The 11,085-nt window shown below is 36.8% G+C and overlaps 2 protein-coding genes across 2 annotated transcripts; one reads left to right on the forward strand and one right to left on the reverse strand.

Annotated features, from left to right (window-relative positions):
* Window positions 1-2,640: 2,640 nt before the first annotated feature.
* LOC130447331 (nuclear inhibitor of protein phosphatase 1) lies at window positions 2,641-5,708 on the reverse strand. Its single transcript, XM_056784096.1, has 4 exons — window positions 5,534-5,708; window positions 5,244-5,458; window positions 4,957-5,174; window positions 2,641-4,904 (listed from the first exon to the last, which is right to left on the reverse strand). Exons 1-4 carry the CDS (start codon window positions 5,560-5,562, stop codon window positions 4,350-4,352), a joined length of 1,017 nt encoding a protein of 338 aa, XP_056640074.1. The 5' UTR covers window positions 5,563-5,708; the 3' UTR covers window positions 2,641-4,349.
* Window positions 5,709-9,126: 3,418 nt separating this feature from the next.
* Window positions 9,127-10,053, forward strand: LOC130447886 (uncharacterized). Its single transcript, XM_056784929.1, has one exon. The coding sequence runs from the start codon at window positions 9,127-9,129 to the stop codon at window positions 10,051-10,053; it is 927 nt and encodes a 308-aa protein (XP_056640907.1).
* The last annotated feature ends 1,032 nt before the right edge of the window (window positions 10,054-11,085 follow it).

Here is an 11,085-nt window from a genome sequence, read left to right on the forward strand (position 1 = left end):
ATTTTTTCAATCAAATAAAATGTCAAAAAGAAAATATTGTACCGTGGTCATCAAAAAGTACTTAATTTTTTCATACTCGAAATGTAGTGCTTAGAACGTTTCTAATTGTTTTTTTTACGATTTTTTAAATAATTCATCATTAAGTGAGGGTAAATTGTTTACAGTATATCAAAAAGTTTGTTATAATCATCAAATAGTTCTGATTTGGTCGCGAAAAAATCTAAAACCGTCATTATTTCTTTATCTAATATTAAAAAAAATTTTATTTCTTCAAGACGCGGTTGCGGAAAAGATGTTACCAACAGAAGGTTACAAATTAGCTAATTATTTACAAATAGGTATTTTCCATAAAATACACTCGACTACCAGTTCTGTAAGGTATCAATCAATCACTTTCGATTGGCCCTTGATCAAAGATTTCACTATACCGTTGGGGGTGCAAAAAATAACAGAATATTTAGATAATTGTGAAGTTCAAGAACAGTGGTTATGTGGGATTTATTTTAAGAAAATCACCGAAGAACCTATCTCACTATTTTATCATTACGAGGTATAAATTTAGAATTTTTTTTTTAAACCTTGTCTAAATATACGAGGTTTGGTTATTAAATAACGATACAAAAAAATATGTTTGCCTCAAAGATAAGCGATTATCAGCTGTTTAACCTGATGCTTACCGTGTATGTGAACAAACCAGTACAGCCGTCACCTTCTTTCGTATAGGGGTTGTTTTGTATTGGCTCGGATATTTTATATCCCAAGTCTCGTTATTCAATAACCTCGCCTCGTACATTAAAATGACAAAAATATAGTTTAAAAACACTGAGATGAAGCAATGCATACAATAAAACAGAAATACTCTACATCGATTTCTAACAGAAACATCTGAAAGATCGAGGGGTAGACTCAAAACTCTAAAGATCAATCGAGATGACTGTGAGCCAAAAAAAAAGGGTCAGAACATCGACAACACTTTTAGGACAATTGGTGGACGAATAATCGCTTAAACTGATGATATAGTAACCTATAACAGAAACAATGTTAAAAGAGATAGTTACAGAGGGGGAGCGTTCAGGTTTAACAATCAACGAAAACAATATGATGAGATTTGAAATGCAACGTCAAGAGAGGAAAAGTGAGGTTATGGAAGTAGAAAAATTCAAATACCTCGATGTTTTGTACAATAATAGAGGAGATAGAGCCATCCATGCTGAAAGGACATTATTGGAAACAATATATGGATTTCTTTTTCTCAGTGTAGCGATTTGTATTATCTTATTAATGTGTAAACACGAAATTTTTTATATATTTTGAGGTTATATGCGGATTACCAACAAATATTTACCCCATACCTCAAGTTACAGCGAGCATTTATTTTCGAATAGAAGTTTCTAAAGTGATACCAAAATCTTGTCCGATACACGTAAGTGGAAAAACGATCGAATATTTAAGGCCGAATTTTACTAGGAAAATGCCACGCCGCGCCACGCATATGTTTTTCCATTAAATTCAATCGTATGCGTACACAATTAGCCCCTACAACACGCCACGCCACGCCAATTCTCTTCTCAAACCGACTCAATCTTGCATTTACGGAAGTACACGTGACACCAATTACGATCTGCTTCTATTTTTCGGATTAAAACACCAAGTTTTTAACGATTTTATGTACCCAAAAACTTCTTTTTCTCTAGCAGCTGCGTATTGTTCTAAAATCTTTCTAAACGAATCGAAGAAGCACAGCGTGGGGTAGCGTGACGTGGCGTGTTGCTAGTAGATTTCGACTTTAATGTTGAGAGAAACTTTTCGAACAATCCTCGTAAAAGAAAAAATCTCAGTTTAAACTGATATAATTATAGGTTACGTTCCAGTTGGAAACGTACAGATACGTTTTCGACGCTTCGATAACGACGGTAAGCGAAAAGTGGTTGTTGAATATATTGAAGTCGAAGATAAGCGTTTTTCCGACTCTCAATTATTGAAACTCCGATTGTGGAACAGATTCGAAATAAAATTTTGTTTTTGAATTCGAATTTTTTCATTTCGACGAAAAAATTTCGGTCGATTTCGGATCATCTTCAGTATTTTCGAGCTTACGGAAATCTTCGGCGTCCTGATGGAATTTTCCTTCGGACGGTTTGGCGTGAGATGGCAGCACCCAGTAGGTTTGTTGATCTTAGGTTTATACGAACTTGAGATCAGCAAATGACCACCTCATTTCATCTTTTTGATGGATGAAGCAGTTTTGGAGGGTTAAATATCCCCTTTCGAACCGAACCGAATTGAGTCAGTGATATGAAATGTCATGGTAAAAGATTGGTATTCCAGTATTGTTGTTTTTTGACACTTTTCTGTGTGTAAAAGTCACTTTCTCGCATTTTGACGAGATTTGATTGGATCTGGTAACAAAATCGAATATTTTTTGTAATGAGAAAGATCAATATTTTTGGTACACCTGGTAGGTTTCGTGGGAATTTAAGTCTCCATTAGTAATCGTAGAATTGCAGTGGATTCAATATTGAAGAATTTTTATGAAGGAAATCGCCGGTAAAAATAAGGGAAATATAAATTAACGAAAGCTTTAATTGCATTTATTCAAATTGTTTAAATAAATTCAAAATTAATGTAAAAACAGTAGCAATCAATTTTTTTCATCTAAAACTCGTCATATGCATTTTAAATGTCATCTGATAATCATATTGTGTGATACAGGATGATCCAAATATTAAATAAAAAAATAAATGGTACTAAGTTTTCGTATCCACCCTGTACATATAAATGTTTTGATACAGTTTTTTTAATACGTGAAAAAATCGTGAAACATTGAATCGATCCAAAATATATAATACGAATACGAAAACTGTTGAAAAAAGGAAATATTACTGAGTTTATATATGAATGAGTTTTTTTTTCAATTTTTTTTATAAGAGTATAGATCTAAAAACTCAATTTCATACGATATTTATAAAGAATAATACAGGGTGTTTCATAATATTGTTAAAAAAGAAAATTTTTAGTTAGGTTAGGTGAGTGATATATATATATATATATATATATATATATATATATATATGAAAATATTTCAATATCATTTTTTTATATAAGAAAAGGTCCTAGAACTCAGTTTCCTTGGATATTTAGGATACATAATACAGGGTGTTTCAAAATATTGGGTAAATTTGCCTATCCATCCTGTACATATGAATAAGTTTTTTCATCATTTTTTTTATAGAAAAATAAACCTTAGAATTTAATTTTCTTCCATATTTAGGATGAATAATACAGGGTGTTTTGAAATATGGTTAATAAAAGAAAATATTTGGTAAGTTTTCGTATATATATTTATATATTCATAAGAAAATGTTTCAATGTCACTTTTTTATATAAAAAAAGAAATAATACAGGGTGTTTCAAAATATTGTTAAAAAAGAAAATATTTGGTAAGTTTTCGTATCCACCCTGTACATATGAATAAGTTTTTTTTATTATTTTGTTTATAGAAGAATGAATCTTAAAATTTAATTTCCTATGATATTTAGGATGAATAATACAGGGTGTTTGAAAATATTGTTAAAAAATGAAGTTATCGTATACATATTAATACACACTTTTATTACCATTGTTTTTCCATATGAAAGGATCCTAATACTCAATATCCTCCGATATTCATTATGATTAATACAGGGTATTTCAAAATATAAAAGGAAATTTTAGGTAAGTTTACGTATCCACCCTGTATATTTATATATACATCAGAAAATGTTTCAATGTCATTTTTTTATATGGGTAAAGGTCCTAAAACTCAATTTCCTTCGATATTTAAGATGAATAATACAGGGGTTTTGAAAATATTGTTAAATTAGGAAGTATCGGGTAAGTTTTCGTATCCACCCTGTACATATTAATATAAAGTTTTATCAACATTTTTTCCATATGAAAGATTCTGAAACTCAATATCCTCAGATATTTATTATGATAATACAGTGTTGAAAAAAAAAAAGAAATAATATATAACAACGTTTACGCGTCATCCTGTAGATAATTCATTTAAATATTACGAGAAAACCCCAAAAATACGTTCGATAATCATTTGCACCAAACAATATTCCGTAATTTTATATTAAACAAAGTTTTTTTCCAAAATTTACACTTATACATTTTTGTGACGCACCCTGTAAGAAAAATTTCAATTTAAATGTACAAAAACGCATTAGAACGTAAAAAAATGTAACGATAATCAATCAAAAACGATTAGATCGAAAGGGAATTGAAACGAAAAAAAAAATTTGTTTTATTCAAAATTCAATTCAGACCCCGGAACGAAACTTGAAACGCCACCATTGTTATAATTACACCAACAAAGTTTGAACGGATTTCTTTCCCGGCCAAGCCTCCTTGGCGTACTTCTTCTTCTTCGGCTCCATAGAATCCGCAGCCTGCACCTGTTGGGGTACAAACGGTGTGTTATTGGCAAAAGAATGTCCCATATCGATTTCGGGCGCCGGATTTGGCAAAACGATACCCAACCTAGAACTTAACGAACTGTACATGCCCAAATTACCAGAACCGGTTTGATGGGATTCCGGGGGTAAATCGTTGTACAAATCCGGAATGGTGACGTTGGGGTGGTGTATAGTTTTCGGTTGTTTGAATTCTGGTGACGTTACTCCTAAACTTTCCCCCATTTTGATTCTCTTGGACGACATGGGAACGACAGTCGTTTGTACTAGATTCCTAAATCGGCCTATACTGGGATCTATGTCTTCGGGGTTAATTATTTCGTCGTCTTCGTTGAAGGAAACGTACTGTCGTTTACGTTTTCTGCTACCCCTTTTTTCAGTATCATCTGATATACCCAACATTGATATTCTCCTATTATGCGCCGTGTTAAATTCTGTTAGATTCTGTGAAATAATAAAATTAATCATAAATGATTTAATTTGAAAAGTTACCTACGTCCAATTCAGTTTCCGTTTCCGGTAAACCCAATAATCCTCCCTCGGATTCTTCACCAGCTTTTTCAATTTCATCTATAATAGGTCTAATTCCAGTTTGGGGTCTTTCTCTAATGATATAATTTCTCGTAGAAGCCCCAAAATGAAAACTAGAATCAATCGGAAGTTGAGTCGGTTTGTATCCTTCTAAACGTAAATTTCCAATAAAAGTACCATGTGCTAAATTACAAACATTATTTTTAATCATATAAATATGGAATTTTATATATTTATAAATCGAATACTTACTGCTACCGAGATCTACTAGGAAAGCTCTGTTGAGATGTTTGTGCCAGACAAAAGCTGCATGTACCCTGGAACAAGAAGCGTGATCAATGCAAAAATCATTCATTTGGGAATTCCTGCCGAATAGATAACATTTTTTCTCGTCAATCATAAGCTTCTGAATTAATTTATCACCTTTTAATACGTCTAAATGAAGACCTACTGGTGGTTTCCCAGCCCTAAAATAAAGATATTCGACTTAACCTCAAATCATTATGATAAATATTGAGGCGAGTTTAAAAATAATGTTTTACCAGTTTGGTACTTCATAATGATTAGCCATATTCGAATTTTTAAAAATTCAATAATATTGTTTAAACTTTTTCACAACAAACACCATTTCGATCTGACACAGAACTCCGAGCTGTCACGCAACTGATAAATGACAAATACCACCATATTATTTTGGTTCGTTCTAAACTGCTAATCGGAACCATTCTTGTAATATTTGATGTGCAATTCCGGCTGTGGACGGTTCCTCCAACAATACTTGCTATCAACCAAAAGACCGCACCGAAAACATACGAAACTAAAGTTTAATCTACCCCAAAACCAACAATATAATGGTTAAACTATCGGTTGTTGGTGAACGCTATCTATGGTTTTAACTGACGTTTGAAGTTAAAACACGCTTTAGTTTAAATGAAATATCACTACGTTTTATACAATTCTTCTTCTTCTTAACAGTTAGGTGAGCTGCTATTTTGGTCGAAAAAGTTGCAAAATATGTACTACTACAACCACTGGATCCTCAAAGAGCTTTGGCCTCGTCTACTACATTCCTCCAGTCATTACGGTCAAACTTTCGGCGTCTTTACCTCACACCTAACCGTCGAAGATCCTCTTCGATACCATCCAATCATAGTTTGCCTTTTATTTCTATCGAGTAGTCATTATTTTATGTCACTAGTGATCCTAGATTTTCAAACATAACCTTTCTTTGACATAACCATGTATTTTGTTTTGGACTCGTTATTGGTGAGCCCCGCTCTACAAGAATCCTCTTCCAGCTGCGCAAATCTCTCCTCCAGTTCCCGCTTCTTTCGACTGAGTAGATCAATGTCATCAGCGTAGGCCAGGTACTGCACTTTCTGTCGAGCAGAGTTCCTCTTCTATTAAATTTGATATTTCTGATGACTCGTTTTAGTGTTTTCATGTTAAAGAGGGTCTCAGCTAACATAATCCACAGCATAAGTTACGATGGAATGTCAAAAAGACGCAGGATGCTGTAGAAGTAAGATCGATCAACACTGTCATAAGCTTGTTTGTAATCTATAAAGAGCTGGACTAACATCAAAACGATTTTTTTCCAGTGTCAGCCCCTAATGTCTCCAAAATAGTTTCAACGAATAAAGTTAATTTTATTCGTAGTTAGTGTATATATTCCTATATGGTCTAACTACAAGGTTATAAAACGTTTAAATATATATATATATATATATATATATATATATATATATATATATATATATATATATATATATATATATATATATATATATATATATATATCTGGTATGGAGATGCCAGTACTCCCATCCAGCGCGTCCCCAGGTGGCGGATAGGGGCACTCTTCGGCGCGGACCAAAAAACTGGCAGGATGACGTCTGACCCGAAGCGGGCGATTCCAAAAACATTGAAAATAAATGAATTATGGAACGAAATAATGAGGAAAGTACGGTGCAGAGGAGGGATACCTCAGTAACGGTCGAGAGTGGTGGTGAGAGAGTGGGCCCCCTTCGACCGTCAGCAAGCGACCACTATGCGCCCGCGGTAGGAGACCAGGCCGGGGTGCTGGATACGGTGACTGGAATGGAAATAGACCCCTTTGCAAGGAGAAGCTCTTTAGCAAGATCTCCCCCTGGGAAAAGAGGATCCGTTCCCAATTTGTCAACTGTTGATGACACCTGCTGGACTTCAAACATACAGCAGTTGGCTAAAAGAAAGCGACTAGAAAATATTAGCATCGTTGATATTGCTATGTCACAAAGTAGGAAAACAATAGACCCGGGAACCAAAATCCTGAGGATTATCGATTCCCTAGTGCTTGAAACGAAAGCCTTAGTGAAGACTGCTCGTGAGAGCACAAATACCAAAAAGGAAATTAGAGAAATATCTACGAAACTGCTAAGATTAACAGAGCAACTCACGACAAGAGAAGCCCGGGACACTCTAAGAAGAGCTGTAGACAGCCTGGATAAACCCAAGCCGCAAGATGAGAAGACCGTGAAGATAAATACCCGTGAGGTGGGCACTCAAACAAACGAAAGACCAGTAACATGTTCGTCAACCCAAACTGACGGCCCAGAAAAGCTAACGCCACACGAAATAGACACACATTTAACCAAAGGCCTAAACGAAGAATCCCTGAAGAATTTGATTGGAATGAAGTGGAGAAATGAGTGTTTCCAAAAAACAAAAAAAATAACCGAAAATATGCGGAGAGTGTTAGATGGAAGAGACCTAGCCATATTCATGGATACAAAAAAAGCTGCAGAAAACAAAATTGTGCAGGAAGTCGCCGTCAGAATACCACACATTTGGAAGCTTGTCGAAGCAAACAAAATACAGCCTGGAAAAGTTATAAGTGTGGCAAGTAACAGCAAGATTTGGATGGAAGATGAAGGGGAGACTGAAGTAGTAAACTTCACATTCTTTGTCGGCTTGCCAAATGAACAAGACTTGTTCCAACTGTATATGGCATATAAAAGACTTACAGAGACGATGAGGCACAAAGGAGTCAAGCACATCACCGTGGTTCCCTCAAAAGAATGGGACGAAGACCAGGCCCTTAAGGTACTAGAGTGTGCATGTAGAGAAAATAACGTGGAAGCTGTCATCTGCATGCAATAAAAAAATAAGGGACAAACGAGAGCTCAGTCCAGGAAACAAGGAGAGGCAGTAATCATTGACGTAGGCGACCGAACCTATGCTGATTTACTGAAGGAGGTTAAAAAAGAAGTGAAAGAGATAGGATTAAGTGACAGTGTTGGGGGTGTCCGCATGACGAAGTCCGGGAACCTACTCCTCAAAATGGAGGAAACAGCTGGGGGCGCAGAACGACTAGTTGAAGCTCTTAGGGGAAGGAATGGAGTTAAAGCGCTAAGAGGAGTCCAAAAAGCGGAGGATGTCCTCCATATTAAGAACATTGATGCTGTCACTAGCAAACAAGAAGTGGAAGCTGCTATCAGAGACATCGACAAGGGAAGAAAATCAACAGGAGACATAAGAGTTAGCTCTTTGAGGCCTGACTATGGCGGGACACAAGCAGCTACCGTCTTTATACTAAAAGAAACTGCCGATAGCCTACTCAAAATGGGCAAAATAAGAATTGGTTTGGTCAACTGCAGTGTGAGAGAAAGGGTGAGAGTGGACTCGTGTCATCGATGCTGGGAAATTAGTCATATAGCCAAATTCTGCAAGGGCCCTGATAGAACACGACTGTGCATACAATGTGGGGGAGATAACCACCAGAAAAAAGACTGCGTACTATGCAACATCCCCGGTCATAGGCCACTTTCCCTAAAGTGCCCTTTATATAGAGGAGAGATAAAATGGCTGCGAACAAACCGCCAACAAAATGTTCAAACTAGTTCAAATTAACCTAGGTAGGCGTATTCCAGCACATGACTTACTGCGACAAACAACAGCTACAAATGAAATAGACATTGCAATCATAAGCGAACCAAACAAGAATTTAGCTAAAAAAAGCGGCTGGTACACAGATATCAATATAGATGCAGCAATTTGCTTACCAGCAAGCAAGCACATATCGATACAAGGTTGGGGACAGGGAAATGGATTTGTCTGGATTGAGTGCATCAAAATCACTATATATAGCTGTTATATGTCGCCAAATATAAGGCTCGAAGAGTTCCAACATTTACTGAATGAACTGAAAAATAGTATGGCTAAACGGAAAAATAAGTGCCTGATTTGCGGGGACTTCAAAGCGAAATCAATGATGTGGAACTCAACAACAAATGATTCTAGAGGAGATATTCTTTCTGAATGGGCCTCAGAACTAAACTTAATTTCACTGAACACCGGATGTCAACCTACCTTCCGTAGAGGCCAAAGCTCATCCATTATCTATATAACATTCGCGGCAACCAATATAGCGCCTTTAGTAACGAACTGGAGAGTGTCTGAAGAGGAAAATCTTACAGACCACAATTACATTTATTTTGATATAGCTATTAAGAAAGATAGCGTAAGAACGAAGATGAAGAGCCGCGGCTGGAGGGTGGATACGACACAAATGGATTACTTCATAAATGAACTGCGAAGCAAATTACCATCAAGAGAACAAACCTTAAAGCCAGAGAGATTAATTGAGAACATCAGCCATGCATGTGATAATACATTCCAACGAAAGGGTATCCCAAGTGACAGGAAAAAACCAGCTTACTGGTGGTCAGCGGAAATCGCCGAGACTCGGAAAAAATGCCTTACACGGAAGAGAAATATGACAAGGCTCCATAAAAAACCTAATATATCGCAAGAACAAAAAGATACATCCCGGCAAGCCTACAAAGAAGAAAGAGCGCGGCTAAAGAACGCCATCCTAAGAGCAAAACAGGTTAAATGGAAAAGGGTCATTGAAGAAGACCTATGGGGACTGGGATACAAGATAGTGATGAATAAACTGAGCTTGAGATCACCTCCTGCGTTGTCAGAAGAACTCATGCTTGACGAAGCAGCAAATCCTGAAAGGCGAATTCCCAGATATCTGGAAAACCGCCAAATTGCTGCGCATAGAAAAACCACGTAAAAAAGGACAATCAAAACTCACATACAGACCGCTGTGCCTAATAAATTGCATGGGAAAACTACTAGAGCACCTTATAAAAGAAAGAATAGTTGAAGAAATCTGCAGAACAGGAGGCCTTGCTGATACACAGTTTGGATTTGTGAAAAAGAAATCGACCATAGACGCTATGCTGAGAGTAATGGAAGAGGTAAATAAAGCAAAAAGACTCGCACATCAAAATAGAAAACTATGCTTGCTAGTGACCCTGGATGTCAAAAATGCCTTCAACTCGGCACCCTGGCAAGGCATCGTAAGAGAACTTGAAAAAAGAAAGATAGCACCATATTTGATACGAATGGTAAAAAGCTACTTTACCAACCGAAGGATCTTAATTGGCGACAGAACTAACATGGAAGTGACAAGTGGTGTACCGCAAGGCTCTGTACTTGGACCCACTTTGTGGAACGTCTACTACGACGATGTACTACGCCTGGATATGCCGCCAGGAGTCGTGCTTATTGGATTCGCTGACGACTTGGCGGTAGTAGCGAGTGGGAAGACGGAGAACGAAATCGTAGCTGTGACCAACTTAGCAGTGCAAAGGGTTGTGGAATGGGTGAAATCCAGAGGACTAGAATTGGCGTCAGAAAAAACAGAGGCAACGTTGCTGGTGGATAGAAAGATTGTTAAACAGGTGACTATCGATATAATAGACACACCGGTCTTCACTCAACCACAAACTAAATACCTAGGGGTATTTTTCGATCAGGGCGCTAAAATGAAGGCTCATATTGTAAACACAAGCCGTAAGGCTGAAGCGACGATAATGGCTCTTAGCCGCCTGATGCCGAAAAGAGAGGGACCATCGTCAAGTAAGCGCAAACTGCTGTCGGCGGTAGCCCACTCGATTATGCTATACGCTGCACCAGTATGGCAAGAATCTCTGAAACATCTGAAGTATAGATCTATGTTCCTCAAGATACAGAGAAAACTAGCTATCCGTATATGCAGTGCGTTCCGTACTGTATCCACCGAGGCAATATTAGTATTGGC

This window comes from Diorhabda sublineata, chromosome 8, assembly GCF_026230105.1.
Source record: "Diorhabda sublineata isolate icDioSubl1.1 chromosome 8, icDioSubl1.1, whole genome shotgun sequence".
NCBI lineage: Eukaryota > Metazoa > Arthropoda > Insecta > Coleoptera > Chrysomelidae > Diorhabda > Diorhabda sublineata.